The 27,869-nt window shown below is 43.7% G+C and overlaps 1 protein-coding gene across 30 annotated transcripts in view; it reads left to right on the plus strand.

Moving 5' to 3' along the window:
* The window catches only part of ADGRL3 (adhesion G protein-coupled receptor L3), an 809,498-nt gene that overhangs the window by 614,026 nt on the left and 167,603 nt on the right, over positions 1 to 27,869 (plus strand). For 19 of the 30 annotated variants that reach the window (XM_073340228.1, XM_073340229.1, XM_073340219.1 and 16 more), the window contains 4 exons: positions 2,945 to 3,250; positions 6,421 to 6,524; positions 15,720 to 15,905; positions 18,675 to 18,713. In XM_073340228.1, the coding sequence (XP_073196329.1) occupies positions 2,945 to 3,250; positions 6,421 to 6,524; positions 15,720 to 15,905; positions 18,675 to 18,713 (635 nt within the window). The remainder of the gene's footprint in view (positions 1 to 2,944; positions 3,251 to 6,420; positions 6,525 to 15,719; positions 15,906 to 18,674; positions 18,714 to 27,869) is intronic. The other 11 variants (XM_073340225.1, XM_073340227.1, XM_073340210.1 and 8 more) reach the window with 3 other exon arrangements.

The following is a 27,869-nucleotide window of genomic DNA, read 5'->3' on the forward strand; positions in this document are numbered from 1 at the left end:
CATATTTGCTGAAGTTCTCAAGAACCTTTTAGCCATGCAGTAACTTCAGATGGAGAGCATATGTAGCTTGGTGTTTTAGTGCAGCTTTGAACAGAAACAAGGTGAAACCTGGTGATTTTTGTGAAGTTTTGCTTTGCCTTTTTTTGAGATTCATTCAAACCCAGAACACAGAGTGAAAGTGAGTCAGTGTGAACATGCTAGAAAATATGATCAGCAGCCCCATGGTAGATTAAACGACCCTGATTTTCAAAGCCGCCTCCTGACAAACCCAGTTCTTGTATGCACACATATAGACCACAGTGTTTAATGCTGGCAAGTTAGGGTCAGGAGGTTAATAATAAAGGGCCTGATCCCAAAAGGGGCAAAACACATGCAACTGATGCTGAATGAACAGATCACAGGGTTGGGCCCAGTATGGTTGTCACTGAGGAAAGCCATAAAGCAAGTACATTGAACTAATAATGTTATCACAGAAACAGTGATTTTTTAAAAAAAATGTAAATGGCAAGAAATTGATAGTTGAGTCCGATAAAAATCTCCCCATTAAAAACTTAAGATTCTTCCAAGAATATTTAGCTAGCTAGTCATAGTGCTCAATATAGAAGAGAGAGATTGTCCAGTGGTGAGCGCACTGGTCTGAGATCTGGGTTTGAATCCATGGGTTGGATTCCCCATGTTACTTTGCCTCAGTTTTCCACCTGTGTAATGGGGATGATAACCTATCCCTACCATGCAAGGTGCTGTGAGGATCAATACATTAACAATTATGAGGTGCTCAGACACTACGTTCATAGACTCATAGAAATGTAGGACTGGAAAAGAACCTCGAGAGGTCATCTAGTCCAGTCCCCTGCACTCAAGGGAGTACTAAGTAAAGTGTATGTCTCCAGGGCCTCAAGGGGTATATTTGCTTTTAAGGAGAAAAAGCCAACATATCTTTAAATGGTGTTGTGTAGTGTCATGGGCTGCAGTGACTCTCCTGCCATGAAACTGGGCTTGTGGGACTCTTGTTTCTCCCCAAACTGGACACTTTGGCAAGCCCTAGTTTCAAGAGTGAAGCAAAATGTTACGCCAAGCGAAAAATCGGAAGGCCTCAGTCTCCTACCAAAAATGTATGATATACTGTCATGGGGGTGGGTCCCTGCTCAGTGCGGAAAAGGTGGTGGAAAAGGCATCCATTTTTTCGACGGTGGCGATAACAGGAAGCCAGTTCTCCTCTACCCTTGTGCATTGTGTACTCATTCCCCCTCTGTGCAGCATGGAGGCACTTTAAATGAATGCACAAGAGACAAGGCAGTAGGGAGCCAGGACCCACAGCTCTGTCTCAGCCTGAAGTGCACATTGTAATGAAGTACCTAATAAGAGTGCTCTATTTGGTCAGCTTTTCGGAAGTCCTAATCAGAGCCAACATGTGGGTCTAAATAGCAGACAAAATAATGTAATTACAGGGGAACTGTCTCTCCATATTTTCACACACAATACTTAGCAGAGCAATTATGCAACATAGAGCAGGTTAATGTGGTTTTAAATTAGTTAACCTCTCACTGCTGCCAGGCCCATCTTGTCAGCAACAGTTGTAATGGAACATCCTTTTAATGATTAAACCATCAAGGAATGTGCCTTCTGTGAGGTGTTCCTTTAAGGCCACCATACGTGCGCCATTGGGAGGGCGCCAGCATTACTGGTAGGATCAGGCATTAGCACGGGAGTTGTTATGGAATGTGAATGAATTAGTTCCATAAACCATCTCTGGGCTAATCCCTGTGTGTGCACTTGTGGCTGGAATGACTCTCCATAAGACAGTACTCTTGTCAGGCACTGCAAGAGGGTGATGTATACAGGAAGGATGTTTCACACAGTCATTGGTGGTAGTCATTAGCGCAGTTCTGCACTGTGGCTGACATTGAGCAGGGTACTGGGAATCTCTTTGAGCAGCAGTTCCTGGGGAAGGCTTTTCCAGGTCAGCCAAAATTAGCCATCCATCAGTTAATACCACTGAGTGACATGAGCTTGCTTGAAAGATCTACTCTATTCTATTGTAATTTTACATACTTATACATAGGTGTGGTAGAATTCAATTTTTATGTCTTGATAATTTTGACAGATCATATTGATGTTTATTTGTAAGAATCGTTTTAGATTTCTATCAATTTAAATGTTCAGTTGTGCAAAATTATAGGTTTTAAGCATTTCCCCCCCATTTTTATCTATTTGAATATTCATGGTTTTGGGGCGGGGGGAGGTCTGGCAATTATTTAGAGAGAGTAGATTTGTGATAGTTAAAGCTTTGTGAACCATTAAAACACAAATTGTCAACCTCACATGTCAAAATATTCAAAGTAAATATCTTTAAATCAGCAGATTATGCCTGTTTTTACTATGCATTTGCTAGTCCATTTGTAATGAGCCTCATTCAAAATTGTATATCTCTGGATTTTTGACACTAATAAGCTCTCAAGCGGCATTTCTCTTGTTTTGCCGATCTATAAATTGTAATGATTATCAATGGAAATATTTTTTCATCAGTTTGTGTATGTAGGTGAAGTCGACATTGGCTGAGATTTAGCAATAAAAATCTAATTCTTCCAGGCCTATTCTTCCTTGCCTACAGTGGTCACCAGCGGACGTTTAAGAAGGAATTAATGTTTGATTGGAAGAAGCTGAACACCTCTTATGTGTTTTGTAATGTAGTTGCACTCTGTAAAGAGAGTGTCTTTGCTATGCTTTGGGAAGGACTATGAAAGCCTACCTTTCGCAAAGCTGTAATTAATGAGTTGTTTGGTACTCGGGCACAGTTTTGATGTAGTCGCTTCCTATGGTCCTTGCTAATTTTGTAGAGTAAACAGTGCATCATGGAATATTTATGTGTCCTCTATGATAGAACATCTCAAAGCCAAAGAGATCCGCAATTGCATTTTTTTAATGTACTTTTGCTTGGTTTCAGAAGTATCGACATCTGGGGCGCATGGCATGGGAAGCACCACCACCAGCACCCCTCTTCTCCTCACTGCCACAAGCACCGGGCGCACCACCACCACCTCAGCCGCAGGCAGAAGGAACAGGAGCACAAGCACGCCCTCCCTGGTGGTAGATGTCCCCAGTGAAATGACTACACCCCTTCCACCTGCCTCCTCCCAGCTCCCCGCTGTAGGGGCAGAGAGCTGTGATGCTGTGGAAGCCCGTGAGATCATGTGGTTTAGGACCCGGCAAGGACAGATGGCAAAGCAGCCCTGCCCTATGGGAACAGTAGGTGAGCCCCATTGAATTGGCCTGAGCAAGCCATGTGCGGATGCTGGGTGGTGATGTTGGCCTGTGATATATAGGAAGTCATAATCAATTATCTGGTGGTTCCTTCTGGCCTTTAATTCTATGACGCTCTGCCTCTTTCTCCATTTGTCTGGTTCTTTCAGTGACTTGGTCAGAGATCTGCTTGCTACTATCATTTATAACATACACACTGTCTCCTGGCAGGCAGGCAGGCCCACATGGCCTGGCATCAGTGGAATCAGCTAATGGCTATGTAGGAAGTGTGGCAGGCAGCTGAGGAATTCCCAGCTGTATGAAGGACCAGCTCCTGAATATGCCGAGCACTCCCTGCAAGATTCTGAACACCTTCAACTCCCAGTGAAAAGAGTGGGAGGGGAGGCTGCCCAGGATCTGGCAATATCAGGCCTTGGTGCCCCAAGGGAAATGCCCTGTTGAGTACATTATGCAATACACTGTATTATCTTTGTTCTGTATATGGATGAGCAGTGCCTGGGCTGATTGACGAGGTTTTGGTTGTTCGAAGTTAATCCTAAGTCTTATTGTTTGCCGTGGTGTGATTTCGGCTGTTTCAATTGATATCATTTTAAAGATTGTGGCCAAGATTCTCAAATTGGGGTGCAGAAAGTTGGGCTCCGTGATCCATAGCTAGGCACCTAACTGGAAGTGGCTGATTTTTCAGAAATACCACACAATTCCAGCACCCGCTGAAGTTCCTGGGGAAGGAAAGGCAGATTTCTCCCGTCAAATACATACAGGAGAGCTGGCCAAAAAATGGGGGGAAAAATTTGAAAAGTCAAAATTCAAAATTATTTTTTTCTCCGACATGTCAAACAACTGGATTTGATTTTTTTTTCCGCCAAAATGTTTAAGAAAAATGTGTCTGTTTTTTGGTGAAAATGTTCAGGAGGTTTTTAGCCAGTTCTAGTCAGGGCCGGATTAATCTTTTGTGGGCCCTGGTACCCGGACTATGGCCCCACCCCTACCCGAGGCCCTGCCCACGCTCTACCCTGAGGCCGCGCCCCTTTACAACCTCTTTGCCCAAAGACCCCACCTGTGCTCTGCCTCGAGGCCCTGCCCCTGCTCACACAGTGGGGAGTGGGCAGAGAGGGAGTGGGAGTGGGAGTATACCCCGTATGCTTTAGCCATTAGCCTTGTAACCAGAGACTGTGGGTTCAAGTCCTGTCTGGGGTGAAAAGCTACTCTCTTTTTTGGAGGGAATGAGCAACAGGGGATGGATCACTTGATGATTACCTGTTCTGTTCATTCCCCCTGGGGCACCTGGCATTGGCCACTGTTGGAAGACAAGATACTGGGCTAGATGGACCTTTGGTCTGACCCATTATGACGTTTCTTATGTTCTTATTAGAGAAGCAAGCGGCAGGCGGGGCCTCACCAAGGAAGAGGCCGAGTGGAGGTGGAGCGAGTAGACAGGGCCACTTCTGAGCATTGCCCCAGCGCCACAGTTCCTTTGGTGCCATTGTAAATCTGGAACTGGTTCTAGTATCCAGTTTTGAGAACCCGTATACCGATAAAATATGAGGAAGGTGGAGGGAATTCACTAAAGAGCAACAAAAAATTAATACAGCTTTGGAAGAAGTGCAGAAAAATTTAAAGGCGCAAAATACGTTAGGTCTTAATTTTCCAGTGCCGTGCATCTTGTGTCATCATTTACATACGTATGCGCTGCTTCTGAGCCTTCTTTCACACCAGGTGAAGTCAATAGCATAATATACATATAAACCCTGTGTTTGTGAGAAGAGACTTGGACCCAGTGAGTGCAGAGCGGGTATAAAATAGTACTTCTGGTGCCTTTTAGAGGCACTTTATGCAGATGTAAATGATTACGCAAAGTTTAGGTCATTGGAGGATCAGGCCCATTGCTCAGCTGTATGATGACCAAGGGGAGAATACAATAATCATCTATAAAGTCCTGGTCATAAAATAAAGGAAAGAAAGGAAGCAAAAGAAAAGTTAGGCTGAATATCAGGAGCCATTTCCTAACAACAAGATCTATGAGGCAGTGGAATAGTCTTTATAGGGAATCTGTATGCCCCCATTGCATGAGTTATAGAAAACTAGATTGGATGAAGTATTTTGGAATATGGAAAAATTCCCCGCAGGCAGGAGATGGTCCAGAGAGGCCAATAGACCTTTCCTAGCTCTAATTTCTGTGATTCATATGATTCATTAAAGCTGCCATGTGTTGTCAGTACACTGGTTCCTGCTCCCTTTGAAGACATCAGCAAAACACTCTTTGACTTTAATGGGAGTAACATCAGGCCCCATATCTCATTTACTTCCCTATTGAAAAGTTTGGCTCTTCAGTGCAGAGCACCTTATGGGATGCAGGCTCTTTAATCTACATCTCTGCTTCCTTGCTTTCTAAAGCTGTCTCGCTGAACCATTGAAACTGAGTTTCTCTTTGTCTGTAAGCTCCTGGTATATTTTGCTGTCTTTTTCATGAGAGTGTTTAGGAAGTATTTGCTAAGCAGCTTCTCCCCTAAAGTCCCTTTTGTCACTATGTGTGTGGTGGTGGGGATCGGGGGAGTGTGAGTTATTGCATCTTATTTGAATTGTATTGCATCTTATTTGTAGCTATTAAACTTGGTGTGTTTCCATCCATGTGGTTCCAGGGCTTCACAGTGCAGCAGAATCTTCATAAAATGGCAGGGGAGGGGGATGGTGAGTCTGAGGGACTGATCGGGGGGGGGGGGGGTGCAAAGCAAAGATAAAGGCTTGTCTGTTGGTTAGGGCAGTAGCCTAGGACTTGTGGGACCCAGGTTCACTTTCCTTCTCTGTCACAGGCTCCCTGTGTTACCTTGGACAAGTCACGTAGTCTGTCTGTGCCTCGGTTCCTTATCTGTGAAATGGAGATAATGGTACTTCCCTACTTCCCAGAGGCATTGTGAGGATAAATGCATTAAAGATTGTGAGGTGCTTGGATACTATAGTAATGTGGGCCAGGCATATCGTCCCATTGAGGTCCTCAAAACATAGCTTACATGGGTTGCAAATGTTGGGTACATGTTCTCTCATTATGAAATGATTGAAGCCTGTGAAAATAGACCCAGGCTTATTGATGCATTTGGTAGCAGATAATACAGAGTTGTCTTTTGTCCTTCCTGAGTTGTCCTTCCTGTGTTGTCTTTTTAGGTGTTTCAACTTTCCTGTGTCTCGCTCCTGATGGGATCTGGGACCCACAAGGGCCGGACCTCAGCAACTGCTCTTCTCCTTGGGTCAACCACATCACACAGAAGGTAAAGTTCTACTTCCAAAGAACCTTCATTGAGCCTGCATGCGGGGGTTTTGTCAATTACATTGCATCATATTTATATGGCACCTCTGATACCAAAGGTGACAAAGGAAACAGTGCTTAAACCAAAACATAACAATAACCAAAAGACGTGGCGGCCACGCCAACAACTTGTGATGCCCTGGCGCAAATGTAAGCCATCCTTGGGCCATGGAATGGGGTGGAGCAGGAATTTTAAAGGCCTGGTGTCTGTAGCACTGGGAGGATGGGGAGAGACAGAGAGAGTTGGAAATAAGATTTAAACTAACACAGCCAATTAGAAAAGGGAGGGGAGAGGAGAGACCTTGAGTTTGAGGGGGAAAAGTGATTCAAGAATGTTGAAAATATGAGATTATCAAGAAAGGGATCTTTTTCCCTCGTGTCTCCTAAAGATTTTTCTGGTTCTTTGTAACCATAGAATAATCCTGTAATGAAATCTTTCCCGATGACACAATTGCACAGTACAATTGGGTTTCCATATTGTAGACTGGCTTGCTATTTTTAATTTCTCTTAAAGCATGGAAAGCCTAGTCCCTGTGAACGTTTCTGGTGCTTACATTTTGGCCCCCAGTGCAGTCTAACAAAGGCTTTTGTTACTTTTGATCAGACTTTCCACTGCATGGAAAACTACAGAGAGAATAGTTAATGGGGATGTAAAACCAGCATCCCAGAGAAAAGGGAACTAGGAACCGGAGTATATTGGATTAGCCAATGGACAACCTAACCCCTATCTTTTGACAAAGTCATTTGTTGAATGTTTTGTAGCTCTTCATCATTTATCAGTGTTAAAAGCACATTAACATGTGACAATAAAAGCTCTCTGACTCAGAAACGAACAGGCCCACTTTGGCTGCAATACACCGAACTTTTTTGTTACCAGTGCTCAGTGGTGCTGTCAGCTGAATGCATTACAAATGGAGACCAGACGTGCATTTACACCACAGAGTCTGCGAGCTGAATCCTTCTTATAGCAATTGATGTGAATTTATTCACTCCTTATGACTAAGTAAAAGTGCCCTGGTATGACAACTAGCTGTGCTGCTGTGTGTCTGAAAGGTTGCTCTTTCGAGTAGGCCTTGCAAATGAACACTATGGGGAGACCCTGCAGGAAACAGCATTTGTCTGTCTGTCTCTCTCTCTCTCTCTCTCCCCCCACCCCCCTTTTTTTAACTACCTTGAGGTTCAGTAACCTGGCCAGACTATTAACACAGCCACCCCCATAGATGGCATGACAGATAAGCTGTATATATTTGTATCCCCTCCTTAAAACGTGGCAGGATAATGATTAGCACCAAACTGCTCTGTACACTGCAAACATTGGGAGCATGGTGCCCCTTGACTTTATTGCAGCACGGCCCGTACAGAAGGCTGGGTAACTCTCTCATGATATGATCAGACTTGCTGATTAATAAAGACTCTGTTTGCTGCCATTAGCAGCTGTGCGGTTTTTATTTTATTACCCACTGACTTATCCCAGAGGGGTTAATATTACTCATGCTAGTCATAATTCATCTCGGCAGCTGGGAGACCGCTTGCAGCTCGCTGAAGATGGCTGGGCCATTCGCCGTTAGCAAGGGGGGAATAATAACCTGTACTGATGAGATCCCCCTCAAGATTAGGCTTATTTTATTTCACACCCCAGATGTCATTTGGGCAGTAGAGTTGTTCCGTTTCATTTGTGAGGCGCTTTCAAAGCAGGCTGAAAATTAAGGGCCAGATTTTCAAAAGCCCTCAGCACTGACAACTGGGCTTGGGTTTCCCAAAGCCACCTGCATCCAAGCAGCTCCACTCTTCTTCATGGGAGCTTAGCGCTTTGGAAGACTTGATGACTTCATTGGGTGCCTAAGTGGGAGCTGAGCTCTTTTGAAAATCCAGCCATGTAGGGCCCTGATCTGAAATCCACTGCGGTCCGTGGAAAAACTGCCATCGACTCCAAAGGGCTGTGGCCCTGGTTTAGGTGTCTAAGTTTAGGGCACTGCTGGGCTCTTTTGCTAACCTGGCTATAAGGCCCAGCCACCTTGCTGCTCGGAATGCCTTAGCCTCTTGGATAAACCTCGCCGTAGTTATTCATGGCTTGCGTGTGTGTGTGTGTGAGAGAGAGAGAGAGAGAGAATTCCAGGGATAAAATCCAGAAGGGCTGTTTGCTAGATGTGAGGGGCGGATGGGGAGGAGCCACTGCCAACTTTCTGCTGCATGTCTCCAAATCTGCAAAGGAGCATTTCATCTCCAGAGGCCACCCAGGGCCTTCCTTTGCCTGCTTTCCAACACGGCTGCTGTCTAAGCTCCTTTCTAGGAGCCCAGGGATATGGGCAAGGGGAGGAGCAGGCCACGGGAACTGAAGCAAACTCCACTGCAGTGACAGGGAGACTTTCATATTGCACAGCTGGCTCACCTCCCTACATTCACCTAGATGGATCTCCACAGTTCTGTTCTCCCCTCTGCTGCTCATGCCAGAGACGTGGGGGGAGCAGCACTGCTTGGAGGAGGTGGCAGCATTGGGAGAGATACTCCTTTGGCATAGAGGGGCTCTGCCTGCATGCTTCCTCTTCCCGGCCCTCAGGCTCCTGTCTCATCAGAGATCCTCCTACTATTGTCTCCAGGATCTGGGCTGTAGAGGCAGAGGGCGGGAGTCCCCCATACAGCATTCAGTGAAACCGTTAAGGGCTTTAGTCGATCAGGACTCTTAATTTTGTGTCCCTAAAAATAAGCTGGCACCCACACAATAAAAAAGCATCATTGACTCCTTATGCTTCTTTTAGGAGCATTTGCTCTTACTATGCACCAGCCATTCACCCACACAGAGCATGGTATTAAAAGTTTTACAATCCTGTATTAGCTGCCATTACAATCATTGTGCTTGATGGGGATTCGGAATGGATATCCACCTCAGCAATTCATTGGCCTCCTGACATTTCCTGTAACTCGATTGTTGGTGCCTACAGTGCCCTCATAACACAGCAGGAGAATAAACTTGCCAAGTGTATTGAGTTATGCACTGCTACATGTAGTAAGAGGCAGCAAAAAGGTCATCTTTGGATCCGTTGCATTGTCCTGATTTTGAGGTCATGTTATCAGCTTTACGCTGTTTGTTTTACCGCTTGCTTTCATCAGTCACAGCCTTTCCACCCAGTGTGTGATTTCTCTGAAGATGTCCCGGCGGCCGTTTTAGTTGTGGGTGCTGCCTGGGAGAACAACTGTCGTCTTATCTCATCTTCTAGACTTGTGAAAAAACAGCCTCCTTTGCATCAGAATATGCAGGGCCGTTCCTCTTAGATAGGAGCGGGAAGTAAACAAGCAGGAAGCAAAAAAATGAATAAATAAAATACATTTAAATACAATTAACCCTCCCCCCCCCCGCCCCCCCGGTACACAGCTTGCTTGTTCATATTACTGTGTGCCAAACACGAAGACAGACAAAGATTTGTGTGTCACCTTAACAGTGACATCAGTGCAGAAGCCTAGGGGACCAATGCAGCAAGAAAGAGGCACTTTTCTGAGCAAGGGAGATCATGCAGGGACTGGGGGTAGGCATTTTTATTTGTCATGTAATGTACTCAATACATTTCATAATTATACAAATTTCATTACATTTTTTGAATAAAATATTTCAATTTGATTTTCATTGTTCCTTCACCTCTGGCCAATCTAAAGTGTCTGTCTGTGGTATTTGTCAGTCTATCAATCAGTTTGCATGTGTGTGTGTAGGTGGGTAGGTATATCATATCTATCATTATCTATGCCAGGGTTTCAAACTCATTTTTGGAGAAGGCCAAATTCCATTTTGTAACCTGGGCTGAGGTCTGAACTTGGGCACCTTTGCTACCCTTAGAGGATCTCCCATAGGTATCAAGAGGGGGTTTCACAAAGATAAAGAGTAGCTTGTGACCCTGGGGAAGGTTTTCAGATTCACCTAAGTGATGCTGGAGCCCATGTCATATTAATTTTTAATTCCTTAGCTACTTTTGAAAATCCCCTGCTTAATGTGGTAAGTAAAGCCATGGAGGAGTTTGAAGTTGGCTCTTAAGTCCATGTTCAGGCATCTTGGCCAAAGTGCTGAGCAGCCAGTGGCTCTGAATAAAGTTGGTGGGAAGCTCAATACCTTGTAAATGTTGTTACTGACTTAGGAGCCTAAGTGAAGATTTCCAAGTTCAACTTTAGGTTCCTAGTTTGGAAAATCCCAGCTAAACCTTTACTATCATCTTCATTATTAGGAGTTATGGCCTATTCAGCCTCGCTCACCTTAAGACAACAGCTGTTTCTGTCCTTTCTCCATCCTCCTTTCTCTGTCTCCATCCCTCATCTCTCTCTTTGTTTGTCTCTCTTAATTTTCTTCTCTCTGCATCTCCTTCCCTGCAACTGCTCCCAGTCCCCACCTGCATGGGCTTCTCATCCAGCCTGTTCCCTGGTCCAGCTGATAAAATGATTGCTGATTAAATGGTTAATCATAGAATATCAGGGTTGGAAGGGACCTCATCCTGCTCAAAGCAAGACCAATCCCCAATTTTTGCCCCGATCCCTAAATGGTCCCCTCAAGGATTGAACTCACAACCTTGGGTTTAGCAAGCCAATGCTCAAACCACGGAGCTATCCCTCCTCCCATGATAACATGGAGAGTGTTGTCATTAGGTTTTAGAGTCAACACACACTCCAGTTATATGAACAAGGAGTGGGGGTGTCAGCATTCCCTCAGCTATTACTTGACTGTCTGCAGACTCAAGGTTACTTCTGCACTGCAAGGAAAAACCTGCGGCTTTCAGTCTCAGAGCATGGGTCAATTGACTCGCACTCATGAAGCTAAAATTAACAGTGTAGACATTTCCACTCAGTCTGGAGCCCAGGCTCTCAAACCCAGCAAAGGGAAAAGGTCTCAGAGCCCGGGCTCCAGCCCGAAGTGGGAATGTCTGTGCTGTGATTTTTATCCCCAAAGTCCAAGCCCTGCAAGCCTGTCTCAGTTGACCTAGGCTCTGAGACTCGGTATCGTGGGTTTTTCTTTGCTGTGCAGAGGTACCCAAGAAGACAATACTTGGTTCTAATTTGGAAGGTTAACTTCGCGGTCATGAGGGCTAGAAATGTATTTAAAATGAAAGCTTGTGTAGGACACATGAGTGTATCAAACAGGCTAGATGTTTGACACCTCTGATCAACGGTGTTTGTCTTACGAAGTTATTTGTTTGTTCTGATTGTTATTGTGTAAGGCTGTGGGAGATGGCAGTAGTGGTCAATAGGTGACTGTCTTCCATTGAAGCTGGACTTTGTGACTGCTCAGCATAGTAGCTAGTTTCAGGCTGCACCTAAGTGCAAGCTCTGGTTTCCCTGCTGTTAAGATATATGTGAAGTAACCATTAGATAATGTAGTTGCTGATTACAGTTGTAAACAGAGGTGGATTCACTGAAGCATTTTAAAGACAGGTTTTGACTATATCTGACCACTGTGGATGGAGACCCGAATGATGCCAGGAAAGTGACCCTAATGTTAACTTCATGTTGTGCAGAGGCCTTATGTAGTTGTAATAGTTTCCAGTTCTTACCTGTGGATTGTTCTAATTTTGATGGAGTCCTAGCACAGCTTGAAGATTGTTGTTTGCTCTGGAAGAAAGTAAGTCATAAAAGACTCCTCTTCTGCATGAGAATGAGAACAGCAAAGATGTGGTTGAGAAGTGTTTTATATACTGGAAGCTCAAGAGAAACGTGTGTGATGTTTATTTTTGGCTCCACTGACAGATTTCCCCATTAGAAACAGGATGGCAGTGAGCTTTGGGGAAGGAAGTTTGCTGAGAGATGGTGAGCTAACCCTAAAAACAGCCATACAAATCTGCGAAGCAATGGAACAAGCTAAACTCAGTTGCAAGCTTTCCATGAAGAGGATAGTCAAGGAAGCACACATGAGGATATTGCTCAGAGGGATACAAAGGACAGACATGAGAAGAAAACCCATGGGGCACGCAGTCAGCACAAGGAAGAGCACAAAACCAGAAGGCAGGCTGATGGCTGTGTAGGAATTCGGGAAGTGAATATGCACATACAGACTGTCTAGTATCTGGCCAAAAGAGCAGCATTTGTTGTGAGTGTAACCAGTTTGCAAACCCATGCAGGCAAAAGGAAAATGTAAATGCTTTGAAGGAATACATTGATAACTTCAATGGTGGAACTCTGTACAGCGATTCCATATCTCAATCGCCATTGGCAAAGACTGGCCTATTACCCTTAAAGCCCAGGGAATGGAAATTGCATATAAAGTGGATGCAGGTACTGAAATCAAGGTGTTACCGGTATGATTGTGACACATTCTGACTGATAGATGCCAATTTATGCAGCAAGCAAATATCCTAAAAACACACATTGCCCTGTTTCTGCAGTGGGAAGATGCCGTATCACTCTGATATATGACAAATGTTTAAAGGATTTAGGCAAATTAACAGTAACAGGGCAAGTAGCCTTAAGTCTGTGCACCTTTTTTACCATATGTGCAGCCAGCACCATTCCTGTGGCTGTGAGGAGCAACTTAACAGTGGAGGAACCTACAGACCATGGATGCATTCTGCTGGCAGTGGTTGGAAAAAACTCAGATTAGTTTTGGCAGATGTTCCTAACTCAAGAGAGTTCTTGATGGCATTTTAATGTCTTTTGACAGGCATCATTTCCAACGCCTCCATTTTGGTGTATGTTAGCCTCTGTTATATTCTATAGAATGGTGTAGCAGCTCCTGGGCTGCACAGATGCTTTTATCATTTGGGAGAACACAGAACAGGAACCCAGTGACAGGCCTGTATAAAATTCCATAGGCTGCTGGGGACAGTGCATTGAAACGGAATAAAACAAAATGCTGACTGCAAAGGAAGAGGACTTTTGTATTTGGCGGACTCATCTTCATTACAACCCAGGGACCTACTTTAACCACAGTGACCTGTGGCACCTGGAAGGATACAAACACATGTGGCCTGGAACCACTGGGCTCACTCATTAACAATATGATGGCCGTAGCAACACAACTGCAAAAAGCAGTGGCATTTCTGCCACTCGGCTCAACTCTCCCTCCACGCACACGTGCGCACACGCAAAACGGGTCGCAGAAGAATAATTTTATAAGCCCCAGTGACGCATTGAAGGTCACCAGTTATTTTAGGACTTAGAGGAAATCAAAGAGAAAAGTTTAAAATGAATTGTTTTAGATCAAAAGTGAAGAATGTGTGGAATAGCTGTTACCATTCTGCCAGGCTATTAGTTGGTATCTCAGGAGGACAAGCGGTCAGCCACCATAGTAGAATGCATAGCTCTTTGACTGCTCATCAGCGCAGAGAGTGGCAGGCACCTTTTAAAAGTACAATCTGGTCTCGGTGGTACGGGATGCATGAACAATAAGGTTGAAATAATTTAATCCTTGAATATAAATTGTCATCGCTATAATGGAAAGAACACCAGCTTATATCTCTCTTTAATTCTCTGAAGATGAGTATATGAGCATCTTCACTCTGGTTTCATTAAATCAGACAGCTGTAGCTGTTAAATTGGTGGTAGTTATTCATTTATTAGCCAATTAATTGATGTACATGGATACAGAAGCTCTCCCTGCTATTTCTATGTTTCTACAATCCAGCGTTTAAATAGGCACCCAAAATGAGGGAACAAGAGAAATATCTGATTTTATCTCTTGGACGATAATTTGATAGTGACCCTTTCACCCTGGAGGGAATTTGTTACTTCGCCTATTCCTGCTTCTGTGCACTTTCCCTTCACCCCTACGGAGAGGAAGGAAGTACAAAGCCAGCAAGGTAAAACAGCTCAGCATGAAAGCCCAAAAAGGAAACAAATATGCCAGGGTAATGCCAGGTTCAGGTTTGGTTTCGGTGATATTGAGATTCAGGAGTCTGTTAATGATGCAGATATTAAAATCGCTAAACTTCAGTATAATCCAAATAGCCTATTTGCCGGTCCCGACTGGAGGCTCCTCTGTGGTGACACAGGAAAGCTTTGTCCCTTGTTTGAAGCTTACACTCTTTCCCCATTGACTTTGTGTGTTTTCATGCTGCCAGTCAGAAGATGCAGTAAGCCATTAAATTCAAGCTTTAAGATTAAACAATAAAGTGATTGAGGTGAAGCACTCCCACTGTTTAATATGGCTCCCAAATTGCAGCAGTGGGCAACATATTAAACAGCTCTTCTTTTCAGCAGTGCCTTGAACGGCTGAATACGCTTCTAATTATTAAATCAAAGTTATGAAAATTGCTGTTTGTTTCCTAGTTAATGTGGGTTACAGCAGTCTCATTTTGTTCTTTTTTATGAGAAGTCAGTTTTGCTGTGGAGACCAGTAGCTGAAATGTAACTTTTTCTTCATCATCAAGTAATCTGCTGGGTTTGAGAGCTGCTGTTATTTTGATGATAAGCCCATGCATATTTATACATTGATTGTGCCAGGGAAGGTATGGAGATGTTACCGTATGGCTGAAGAAAACAGGAATTCCATTGTGTAATTCCACTTAAGGCAGCTGCTCCTACTTTCCCACCTCCACATCTTTATTTTTGTTACAATAATTGCTGGCAAGTTTACAGTACAAAGAAATATCGTGCCCGATAGATTCCAGTACTGTGCAGTTATAGGGCCTGATTCTGCTTTCACTACACTGGTGGAAATTGGGAAGTAACTCCACTGAAGTCAATGCCGCCACACTGGCAAGAAAGCAGTGTGTGTTTAATCAGATTCAGCTCCACTGATTTTAAATGATGAACTCTCCTGTGGTGTATTCCCTGCTTGAACCTTTCTTTTGCAAAACACTTTGCTGTCTTAACTTTCTGTGCGTAGGAGGGACTGCAGAATGATTAAAATAAAATACAAAATGCTTGCATTGCTGCAGGGAAAAAATGCATCGAATTGTTAAACGTTTGCATCACCTTTTAATTCTTCTGCTCTGCCCACTCTGACACACAGTGTCTTTCACGAATAAATGAGTAATTTAGGTCAGCATACTTGCAAACTGAATCAGATTAAAATGTTGGGGTAATTGAAGATATTTACATTCACAACAAAGATCCAGGCTGATGGTACAATGATCCTTATGTATGCATCTAATAGGAGAAAATAGGATCCTTTTCCTTCTACGCTTTTTACCACTTAGCCAGGAACAGTGAAACATCTTTCTGTTTTCTCCTGTCCTTTAACTCCTAGCTGAAGTCCGGGGAGACAGCTGCCAACATTGCCAGAGAGCTTGCAGAGCAGACGAAAAATCACTTGAACGCCGGAGACATCACATATTCAGTCCGAGCCATGGACCAACTGGTGGGCTTGCTGGATGTGCAGCTCCGAAACCTGACTCCAGGTGGGAAAGACAGTGCTGCGCGCAGTTTAAACAAGGTAAGAAGCAAAGGCCTTGGGAAGGGTGAGGAGGATAAGGAACAGTTGTGCTTTGTCTAGAGAGCTGTTAGAAGGCCTCACTATTGCCAGTGTTGGGATGTGATTCTTTCTAAGTAGATGGGAGCACATGGCTCTTTTAATTTGCAATGTATTTTTAGTCTGTTGAGTCGTGGAACAGTTGTTAATGCCTAGCTTGCTGGTAGTGTTGGAAAATGTCTACACTGGAATGCTTGAGTGCAGCTCGAGAGAAACTCTGTTGAGGCAATTGGAAATAGTCTGGATTTACACCTATGTGACTGGTAGTGGAATTTTGCCCAGTGAGTCTATTGCTGAATCTACTTGTGAAACGACCCTCGCACTCTAAACCACAAAATGAGGGATCTGGGTTTATAAAAATCCTAGCCAATGAATTTACATTGATGGGAGGAGGGGAAAGGTATTTGAAATGGCAAAGTGAATGTTAATTAGTAAAACACTTTTATTTTAAATAGCACAACCTGGCAAGGTAACTTAACATTGGACAGTTCTTTTTATGTATAACTTTTTCCAGGGCTACCTTTAGTATCATATGATTACTGTATAGTTCCTGTGATGTCTAGATGGAAAATTATTGTTATCTTGGGAGCTGGGTGTAGATGGCAATTTAAATGTTAAAAATCAGAAAGCGGTTGATAGTTGAATTCTTAGCTGTGGAGTTCATACAAATAAATGTGCTCCTTTAAGGTGAAATCCACTCCTGTTTAAAGTGTCACCCCAGGGCTTACACATCACTTAAGTATCAGTTAAGCCCACAAAATAGGACCTATATGGAATTAAAGTGGTGGTTCATATAGACCTTGCAGTGGCTCTTAAGATAAAGAATAGATCCCCCAGTTTGACATACACAGTTATGTAGACCGTATTAGTAAAACAAGGTCCCAAATTCGGCTCTGAGTTACACCATTGGCTTTAATGGCAGAGGCATCTGTGTAACTAAGAGCAGAACTTGGTTCCAAGGTTAGATTGAGTGTGTGTGTGCGGGGGGGTGGGAGGGGTGTTGGAATCACAGATACACCAGATATTTTCTGTGTTTACTGTATTTTGGGATGCAAAACCACATAATTCTATGAAAAGCAAAGTTATCTCTTTGATGTACATTATTATTGTTGATTTATGCTGTTTTAAGCACAAAGGATCTTTTGGATTGTTATATTTAAAACAAAAAACAACTCTAGGAGTTAAAGACCTGTGCATCCTGTGCTTTGCATGTGCTGTCAGCTGGGTTAACTTGATGCTATTAATTAATGTTGTTTCCCGCTCTCCTATAACAGTGCAGGCATTAACTGTTACAGGGACACAACAATGTGTCTTACAGACCTACTGCAAAGCTTTTAGATATGAAATTATGTTGATATCTGACAACATTGTGTAAAACTGGCAATTACTGTCACATACTAACTGGTTACATGATTCTAATTTGCTTGCTACTTTGAATATTGCTTAGCTACATACAGCATCCAGTCACCTTTGCTTTGCAAAGCGTATGTTTTTAATCCTTGTCTATTTCACCTTCTGACATTTCTCCATTTCTATGAAAATTTTCTTGTAGCGAGAGGGGAAAAGAACATATCAAGACAGTGTGTTTCTCACTCTGCTTTACCTCCCTGTGATCCCCTCTAGCAGTCCCCCCCTCCCCCCAGGTTTCCACAGTCAACTAGTACAAATCAATTGTGCTGCACATTAAAATTCTGGAGTGTGTGGAGTCCTGCAAATCAGTGATACGAGTCAGTGATCCAAATGACAGGCTCAGTAATTTACTTGCTCTCATTCCCCACTTACTTCTTTTGCTCTGTGTTCATTTAAGAATGCATGGATTAGTGCTGGAAGTAGTATTGGGCAAACAATAGGCAGCAGAGTCACTGCACCATTATCCCCTTTGCTGATCAAGAAAAATGCGCTGAAAAGAAAAGAAAAAGTAATTAGCAAAGAGTTTGTGTTTTGTTCTGTTTTGTCAGAGAGAGCAAAAGAAAGCAAGCACCGACCATCAAATATTCATCTAATCTTTAGGAGAAACGTTCAAGTCCACCGAAAGGACTTCGCTCAATACTTGGCCTGAAACCAGTCACCTGGGCTCTTATTTTTTTCATACAAGTTGAAGTAAAATGAATTGAAATGGAGTGGGGTGATGGTGGGGCATCTTTTTCATTTGTTAAAACGTTAACGATGTGAACATACACCAGGGAGATTTTAGCTTGTGCCAGCAGCAGCTTCATGGCCCAGTTAGCTCACAACACCCAGCACTGTGTAGGCAAGCCCAAAGATAAAATAGCCTGAAACATTCAGCCTGATTCTCATTTAACTGTAATTGACACCTCTTTAAGGGCCCTTTACACTGTCAGAGCAACGTAAAGGAGCCTTGTGCAAACAAGAATAAGGCTCGAAATCTCTGGCATTGTCTGACATGATGTGCAATGTATGATTTCAAATTTGCAAGGTAAATTTAGCTTACAGAATAGTTACAGTTTGCCTCAAGGTCTGCGGCCCTAACTAACAGCTGCTGTGGCAGAGTTTCCAGCCTGTGCTTTCCTGAAAAGAACTAACCAACTGTCTTTAGAGTCAGTACTTAACAGCATTCCACTGCTGCTTAGCTTGCATGTTCTCCTAGAAACTCATCAACAGAGAAATGATAGTTTTTGTGTAGATGTTTTCTTTATTTTTTTCCCTTGTTTTCTTCTGTCACTAACTTGTTTTTTCTATTCCGTCTTTAATCTGCTGTCTTTATGGATTCAGCTTCAGAAAAGGGAGCGCTCTTGCAGGGCCTATGTCCAGGTATTTCTAGTGTTTTTATAAATCTGTTAAGTTGTTTGACTGAATGTCTGGTGCTGTTCTTGTGTCTGTGTATCTGATCACTCTAGCCTTTGTGGGCTACAGGATAACGTTACAATCCATTGCTTACAACTTCCAGGAATGGTTGGGGCAGAAACTCACTAGAAAATTGGGGGAAAGATTGGAGAAAATTCTTTTAGCCATTTTTTGAGTTATCCAAATGGGGAAGGCAGTTTTTTGTATATATTACTATTAATATTGTTATTATTTATTAATCATGTTTATTACTATAGTACCTAAGGGCCAGCCAAGACTGGTGCCCCACTGTGCAAGGTGCTGCACAAACTCAGGGTAGGTGATTGTCCCTTCCCTGAACAGCTTACGATATACATAGACAAGAGACACAAAGTAAGGGTAGGGGTGGAGTACACCAGCAGCATGAATAAAGAGATGATGGCAATTGGCATGTTGGTTCCACTTTTCGGGGTGGGGGAGCTTGGTTTTAATTAGGAGGGCATCAGCTAAATGCAAAGGCAGGGGGGTAGGGGCACATGGCAGGCAGGAGAGAAGACAGTACGAGGGGCAGGTGTGACGTGAAGCCATGGTGAACACTGGGAGGGCACGGGAGGGTTGGAGCAAACAGACAATCAGCACAGGCTAATCACCCATCAGAACCCTAGGAAGTTCTCTGAGCATCCTGAGGTCTCTGCTTTGGCTGTTCCTGCCCCTACTGGCTGGAATTTCCAGTCAGTTCCTCTCTGATGTTCTCCTCCTTAGGCCACATGGAGAGGTGGCGGGGAAGCACCACCTGGTGCCCCCAGAGTTCAGGTGAGGAGTCTACCTTGCACAGATCTGGGTTGGGGTGGGATTTGGGAGAGGGGTGGCTGCACTGGGTCCCATTTTAGCCCCTCCTCCACGTGGAGCAGTCCCTGTTTTGGCTGCATCTGTTCTGCCTGTGCACACGTATTTTCACTTTAGAAAAGGAAGGTAAAGCTTCTCTGCACATCGTGCACTCAAAAACAACTGAATGTCACATGCAGCTTATCCTCATTAAGGAATAATCCCATGTGAGGGTAGCCTGTCCCCCTTCGTGTGGCTTAAGCCCACCCTCTTTTTCTCTTCTGGGCATTTGCTTTCACCAATACTTGGAGCAGCTTCTCCTCTCGTGGTTTGGGACTTGTGTTCATTTCTGGCTCCTGGTGCCTCCACTCAGGGGATTCCTCCCTGGGCCAGATCCCCAGGGGTGGTCTCCCTTGAGAAAATCAATGCTAATGCTACAAGCTGGCAAGGAATGTATAGTCCAGTTCCCAGGACCATAAAATTCAATAAACTTAACCCCAGCAAAGGAATGGCGTACCCAAAGTAACAGTATAAGGGAGGGTGATTTACTGAGAACAGGAAGATGGGAGCTGAGGAAAGAAAGGGTTAAGATTGACTAATAATTACCAAAAGTTTATAACTAAGCCACATCCCCACCTCCTATCTCTCCAAGACTCCTCCAAACCCAGCTCCCTGCCTGGCAACTGACCAAAGCAGATGGCGCAGGTGAGGTGGTGTGCCCTGAAATAGAGTACAGCTGTCTAGTGCAGCAGGCAATTCAGAAGCTTCTCCCACCATGCAATGTGCCTGCTTAAATCAAGCTGCTCCAAATATTGGTAAGAGCAAACACGCAGAAGAGAAAAAGGGGGAGGGTTGAAGCTATACCATGGGGGAGGAGCTACACCCACTGGTATTATTCCTTAATGAGGTTCACAAGCTAAATATGAGTCAGCAGTGCAACACTGTTGCAAAAAAGCAAACATAATTCTGGGATGTATTAGCAGGAGAGTTGTAACCAAGACACGAGAAGTAATTCTTCCGCTGTATTCCAGGCTGATTAGGCTTCACTTGGAGTTCTGTGTCCAGTTCTGGGCTCCATGTTTCAGGAAAGATGTGGACAAATTGGAGAGAGCCCAGAGGAGGGCAACAACAATTATAAAAGGTCTAGAAAACGTGACCTATGAGTAAAGATTAAAAAATTGGGTTTGTTTAGTCTGGAGAAGAGAAGACAGAGTGGACCTGAAAAAGTTTTCAAGTACATAAAAGGTTGTTACAAAGGGGAGGGAGAAAAGTTGTATAGGACAGGAAGCAATGGGCTTAAATTGCAGCAAGGGTGGTTTAGGTTGGCCATTAGGAAAAACTTCTGTCAGGGTAGTTAAGCACTGGAATAAATTGCGTATGGAGGTTGTAGAATCTTTGTCATGGGGAGATTTTTCAGAGCAAGTTAGACAAACCTTTGTCAGGCATGGTCTAGATAATACTTAGAATAGTTAGCCCTGCCTTGAGTGCAGGGACTGAGACAAGATGACCTCTCGAGGTCCCTTTCAGTCCTACACTTCTATGAGTCTATCCTTTCTTAATTTTAAAAAATATTTTTTTCCAACTCCCACAGCACCTATTTGTCATGGAGGATTTGCCATAGGTGAAGTTTCAATTTTGTGGAACCCATCTCTGTAAATCCTCCTCATGTAGAGCATCCATGGAGTTTAGTAGGACTCTGCACAGAGAATATGCCAAATTGTGCCTTGGGAGTTCAGCTAATCTGGAGTTTCCATACACAACGCCTCCCCCCCCCCCCCCCCCCCCCCAATCTTCAGAATTCTCATTTAAAGTGGAACAGTTACATTTTACGCTCCTCAGATAACTCAGAAATAAGAAAAGGGTTTTCTTCAAACTTTCCCCCCAAATCCACCTGGTGGCTGAGACCAACCATGGAAAACTTCAGATGAAAGGGGACATTTGTCATAAAGTGATGACCAGTTGCAATCTGTGGCCCTGATTCTGCAAAGACTTACAAGACAGTTTAACTTTATGCACTGCTAGTTGTCTTAGTGATTGGTGGATAGAGTACTGGACTGGGCTTCCATTCCTGGCTCTACCACGAGCCTGCTGGGAGACATTGGGTAAGTCATGCCCGTTGTATGTTCCTCAGTTTCTCCATCTGTAAAATGGGGATGTAAAGAGCTTTGAGATCTACTGATGAAAAGCACTAGATATTATTATTACTCACAGTCCTTGCAGGATCGGGATGATAGTACAATTTGTCCTGTCACCTTGACTATAGATCCAGTGAATCTTATAAAGCAGTACATGCAATGTGAATGAGTTAACTTTGCAATAAGGAACATTTTATTTTTAATCTCCTGATTTTTGTGCATTTAATTTTGCAATCTTAATGTTGCAGTAATGCAGGATTTGCCATTATTTATATGTATATAATGCTCACAGAGACAGTAAAACAAAACCCACATTTATGTTTAAGGTCTCCTCTGCACATCTGTACATTTCTAGTTTTTGCACCTACAAAACATGACCTTTTATGCTATGATATGCTTTACTTTGCCAATGCATCCTTGAGCACTTGGGGTGAGAGTGCTTGGATTTCTATGACTGTAAAAAGTGTATAAAATTGCATTCCTCTTCATTACCCGGTCTGATCCCTTTGGGTGTGGATATCCTGAGGTGTGTGGGAGATGTATCTAGCCTTACCCCAGCTAACTGTACCGGTACACTGATTTGCTTTCATCAGTAAAGATAAGTAAATGTTTCCCATTTCTCAGGCTGAGTACTCTTAGGTACTCTTCAGCGAGAGTAGCCAAACACAGTTTTCTTCTTCTTCTTTGCTGTCTTCGAGATTTTGCTGTGTAAAAAAGAAAAAGCAAGCTCTTATATTTGCTTTTATTTTTTCCTGTGGCCAATAATGCATAGTGGATTTAACATACTTTTAAAAAAAAGTGGAGGTTGCAAAATAAGGCCCGTATCCTGCAAAGACTTAAGCAGATGCTTAACTTTAAGCATGTGAGTATTTCCCTTTAAGTCAGTGGGGCTCCTCGCGTGTTTAAAAGTTAAGGATTGACCTCCAAGGTGAATTCAACTAAATTGAATTAATGTTACTTTAATTCTGAATGAGAGCATCCACACGAGGAAGATCAATGGACATTAGGCATCTCGATACCTCAGAGGATCTGGGCCTTACCCTCTGTGTGCCTGCATTCCCCATGTATACAACAGGGAGTGATTCTGATCATGCCTGTCTCTCGTGGGCGTGGGGAGCATAAATACACTAAAGGTTACAGTTATTCAGTTACTACAGTAAAGGGGGCTATATAAGCAGTTCAGGTACATTGAAAAACAGTTTGTCTCCTGCAAGCTTTATTGAGTGTGTGCAGAGTTTAAAATCAGGGCTCAATGGTAACCTGGCTGCATATGCCAAGGAACAGACTCTGTAGCTGCGCCGCCCCCGGAACAGAGCAGGAACCGGATTGTGACTCTGAGAGTTTCAATGGGGTCTCTGATTCATCCCCCTTTTGCTCCAGGGTGTACGTGGTCTTGCTCAGCCCTATCCCTGGGGCAGATTGCTTCCCAATTGCTGCCAGCCACTGCCCTGCCCTGCCTACCTGTGCAGGAGGCAGAGTCCTGGCTCTGCTTGGGCTGTTCTCACCTCCCCCCGCATGGCTACTGACAATATGCACAAGGGACTCAGGGGGCACTTGGCACCGCTTGCTCCATATTGTGGGTGAGTAGTCAGGGATTCTACTGCAAGTGTGGGCCTCATTACAAGGGGTGAGATCGGATCCTTGTCTTGCTTGTGCAGTTTGTGCCAGGGCTCTGGTGAACAGTGTGCATTGCCCTGACTCCCTGTCTTGCCACGCACTGATCCCTTCATGTATAAAATTAACCACAAGGAGGGCAAATGCTCAAAGGAGAGAGTGTCACCTTAGCCTCCCGCAAGTGTTTTTGCCAGTGAATCCTAATTCTTTAACATTTATAGAATGTGAACACAATAGCCAAAGCAAATGGTTTTAATCTGGGTGGGAAAAACAAGCCTTCTCAGTATTTGTCCAGTTCTAGCTGAGACATTTTCCTTCCGCAGATTACGAGAATTTGGCCAGCACTCCACTCTTTACTTAGGGTCCATCTGCAGAGCAGTGCGGAGGTGGCATTCTCAACTCAGGTAGATGTACGCCCGTTGGCTCTGCTCAGTCTAAGAGCATGGGCAGCACTTCCGGCTAGCCACCCAAGGCTGTACCCGGGGCTTGGCCAGGATTGTACTCTGGCCACTAGTCTGTGCCACTATAGCCACACAGGTGTTTTTGGGCACCAGTTTGAGCAGCGCTAACATTTGTGTCTACCTGAGCTGGGATTTACGCCTCCTATCTGCTGTGCAGACATACTCTCAGCATGCCTGGAAGAGCCTCCTTCTCTTATTCTAAGTCAGAACCATACTGTTGCCACACCCCAAAACTATATCTGCTTTTCACTCCTGCAAGTGCCATTGTCTCGCCTGTTAGAAGCTGGATGAGGCTTTTACCTTTACCTTACCGGCGACAATAGTGAAAGTGTTCTGAAGGTACTACCCATGCAGTAAAGAACACAGGATCTTCCATGAAGCGAATAACTTCATTGCTACGATACTGGCCTGTGTTCTTTCAGTTCTTGACATCTCCAGTCTGTGGAGATTGCTATTGTTTTGATCAAAGCGGTCCCGTTAGTTCTGATCCTCAGGTATCACTCTCACGTGTTTCTCCCTGAAGATATGGGCAGTCTGAATCATTGCAGTAAGCAAAAATGATCGACATTTCTCAGCGGATCCAAGGCATTAAGTTCACGACTGATTAAAGGAAGAGGTCTTTTTTGAAAACCTAATATCTCTTGGCAGATAAAAGATACATCTGGGACTGAGTCTGTTGATATCTAAAGTGGCGTAATCCTTCCTGTCCCACTTCTTATTGATGCCTGCTTGTGTCTAAACCAAAGAAGAATCTTGCACCTTCAGGACAGAGTGTAAATTGAATTATGCCACATTTACTTGTGTACTTGCAGTGCACGTGACAAGAGAGATTTTAACCTCCATTTATAGAGTGAGAAACAAATTAATGAAGATTCTCAAGTTCCTTATTTGGTCACTTAATTGGCTGTATGACAAAGAGCTCTGTGGTGAGTGTGTGTTAAACAACTTTTGGAGTCCTCTAATGATTTGTGCTTTGCTTGACTCCTGATGCTGTTCTGTGTGGCCTGTCAGGTTGGGTATCCTTGTTAAAGTGGCTGGAATAAATTGGCTAGCAGGGTGCATACAATGTAGTATATTAACTATAGCAACAGGGAGTACTTTTAGCAGCTTTTCAAGAGATCTAGATGTTTGCCCATAAGCATCAAAGCAGCCCAAACTTTCATTTAATATAATTAAAAGGACATCTGAAAGTAGTTTGATTCGCAGCAGGATTTTGTGGTTTGGTAACCTTTGTTAAAACTCTGTGAACTTAATATATTTCACAGCTTGAGCAACCTGCACTTGATTTGTGTCAGGAAGAGAGAAAATACCCTGCGTGTTTCTACTGTGCTGAGCCTATTGTTAGGAGAGAGCAGGATCAAAGAAACAGACTTTAGTTTATCTTTGGAGTCTAACCTTATCTGCATAAATATGGACAAGGAACATGAGTGCATACTTCTGTGAGCAGGGCAACGTCTACACGCAGGATAGAGGGGTAATCTCCAGCTCCTGTAGACCTGTTGTTTGTCATGAGAGCTAGCACGCTAAAAACAGCAGTGTAGTCACAGTAGTCAGGGGCGGCAGCAGGGGCTAGCCCCCCTGAGTACGTACCCGCAGGGTTTAGGCAGATTTGTACTAACCCGGGCTGCCATTGCCCATGCTACTGCTGCTATGCTCTTCATTTTAGCGCACTAGCTCAGGTGAGAGTTAACACGAGTCCACGGGAGCTGGGAATCTCAGACCTAGCTGTTGGCGTTACACATAGCCTAAATAACTCTAACTAAACTATACCATATGGAGAAAGGTCCACAAGTAATTATAGCAAAACTGAAATATTCTTAGAGCTTGCTGTGTGATTATCTGGGATTTTGGTTGGAGTTGGCCCTTAAATCTGTTGACACTGGGAAAAGTCTCAAGACAAACTGCCATAGATGCTACTGGGAGATGTTGCTTTTATTTGGACAGTTGGAAGAATGCACGTCTCCAATTCCCTGGGAGTCCCCTTGAAGGATACAGAAAATCTGTCAGAGAAACACATGTTGCATGTGAGCATTTTTCTCTCTCTCTGCAGCTTTGCTTACTTCCCCAAAGTGAGTAGCTATCTGCTGTTTGTATACTCTCAGTTCCCAAACAGAAGAACAGCAAATATAGGTGATTCATAAAGGCAATCCTCAGAAAGCTATTCCACATGGAAGATCTTATTAGATGAAATGATCATATGTTATTTTCTTCTTCCTAGTGAATTCCTTTCATTTCAGCCCCACAAATGCCTGCTGACCTTAGAACATTCCTTTGCATGTGAAAAGCAAAAAACACCGTCTCCAATTTATAGCCTCCTTCTCTTGCATTAGGTCTCCAACTTTTTAGTGATCTCCCATTAAAAGATTATCTGTAGTGCAAGGCCAAGCTTATGAAACTGAGGTGCCTAGAGCTAGGCCCTTAAATCCATATTAAGGGCCTCAGCAAGTGTCCTGATTGCATCTCAGCCCTCCCATTGAGTTTAATGTGAGCTTGGATCTCTCAGCACATCTGATATCTAGGCCACTTCTATTTCAATACCTAAATTATAGATTTTGGTGCCCAGACTAAATATGAGCATGTTAGTTTTAGTCATTAAGGGCCCATTAGGCCCATAGGAAAATCACACTTTAATATCAGGATATGTTCTCCATTTGTTTTTCCCTCGAGAAAGAACACGCTTTCCCTAGACCCAAACTTCAGATCAACGTTGATGCCATCAATCACCAGTCACCTACTATAGCACTAAATGAAGACCAGTGCTTCATTCATAGACGCACTTTTCAGATAGGTGTAGAGGGTGATGGGAGAAATTAGCTTCTACATTTTAAGCATTTTTTAGAAAAACAATTAATCACTCTTCAACCAAACTCAAGTGAAGTGCATGTTATGCCATTTTACCGCATATTACAGTGCATTGACAGCCTTGGAGATCAGTCTGGCCTCCCTTTGTGACATTGTCTCTAGTGTAAAACTTCGACTAAAGAAAAGTTTTAATCTGGATTTAAAAGAGTAATTTACGAGGAAAGGAGTTGTGTGATAGTGAAGAGCCTTATTGGATACATTTGAAGGCAGCTCCCCCCTAAGAAACAGAATTTAATAACATTGTTTAACTAGAATGACATTTTTCTTGTTTAACAATCGCTAAAAGAATAATATGCTTGTCTATTTTAGATCTACTGTCCCAGCATAGGCTGATGACTGCTTCAGTTTGACTTGTGACCCTTTTATACAGATTACAGTGTTCTCCTCATTTGATATTCCAAAGGGGCCAGACATTTGCTGTGCTGGTCTATTTCAGTGCATTAACCTTTCCAGTCCCATGTCTCCTTGTGCACCCAGATCCAAGCTTTCAGTTTGCCCCCCCGCCCCAATCTATGAAGTCTCTTCAAGCAGCACAACATACATTTACAGTTAATGGGAGTACTCCTCCACTGATGGCACTCTTTATGCCCAGAGGCAATGATCACACAACTTCCAGCAGAAGTTTCTGGCAGTGTCATTGATCACAGAATCATAGAATCGTAGAATAACAGAGTTGGAAGGGACCTCTGGAGGCCAGCTAGTCCAACCCCCTGCCCAGAGCAGGACCAATTCCAACTAAATCATCCCAGCCAAGGCTTTGTCAAGCCTGACCTTAAAAACTTCTCAGGAAGGGGATTCCACCACCTCCCTAGGTAACACATTCCAGTGTTTCACCACCTTCCAAGTGAAAAAGTTTTTCCTAATATCCAACCTAAACCTCCCCCACTGCAACTTGAGACCATTATTCCTTGTCCTGTCATCTGCTATCACTGAGAATAGTCTAGATCCATCCTCTTTGGATCCACCTTTCAGGTAGTTAAAAGCAGCTATCAAATTCCTCCTCATTCTTCTCTTCCGCAGACTAAACAATCCCAGTTCCCTCAGCCTCTCCTCATAAGTCATGTGTTCCAGTCCCCTAATCATTTTTGTTGCCCTTCGCTGGACTCTCTCCAATTTTTCCACCTCCTTCTTGTAGTGTGGGGCCCAAAACTGGACACAGTACTCCAGATGAGGCCTCACCAATGTCGAATAGAGGGGAACAATCACGTCCCTCGATCTGCTGGCAGTGCCCCTACTTATACACCCCA

Source organism: Lepidochelys kempii, chromosome 4, assembly GCF_965140265.1.
Source record: "Lepidochelys kempii isolate rLepKem1 chromosome 4, rLepKem1.hap2, whole genome shotgun sequence".
Taxonomy (NCBI): Eukaryota; Metazoa; Chordata; order Testudines; family Cheloniidae; genus Lepidochelys; species Lepidochelys kempii.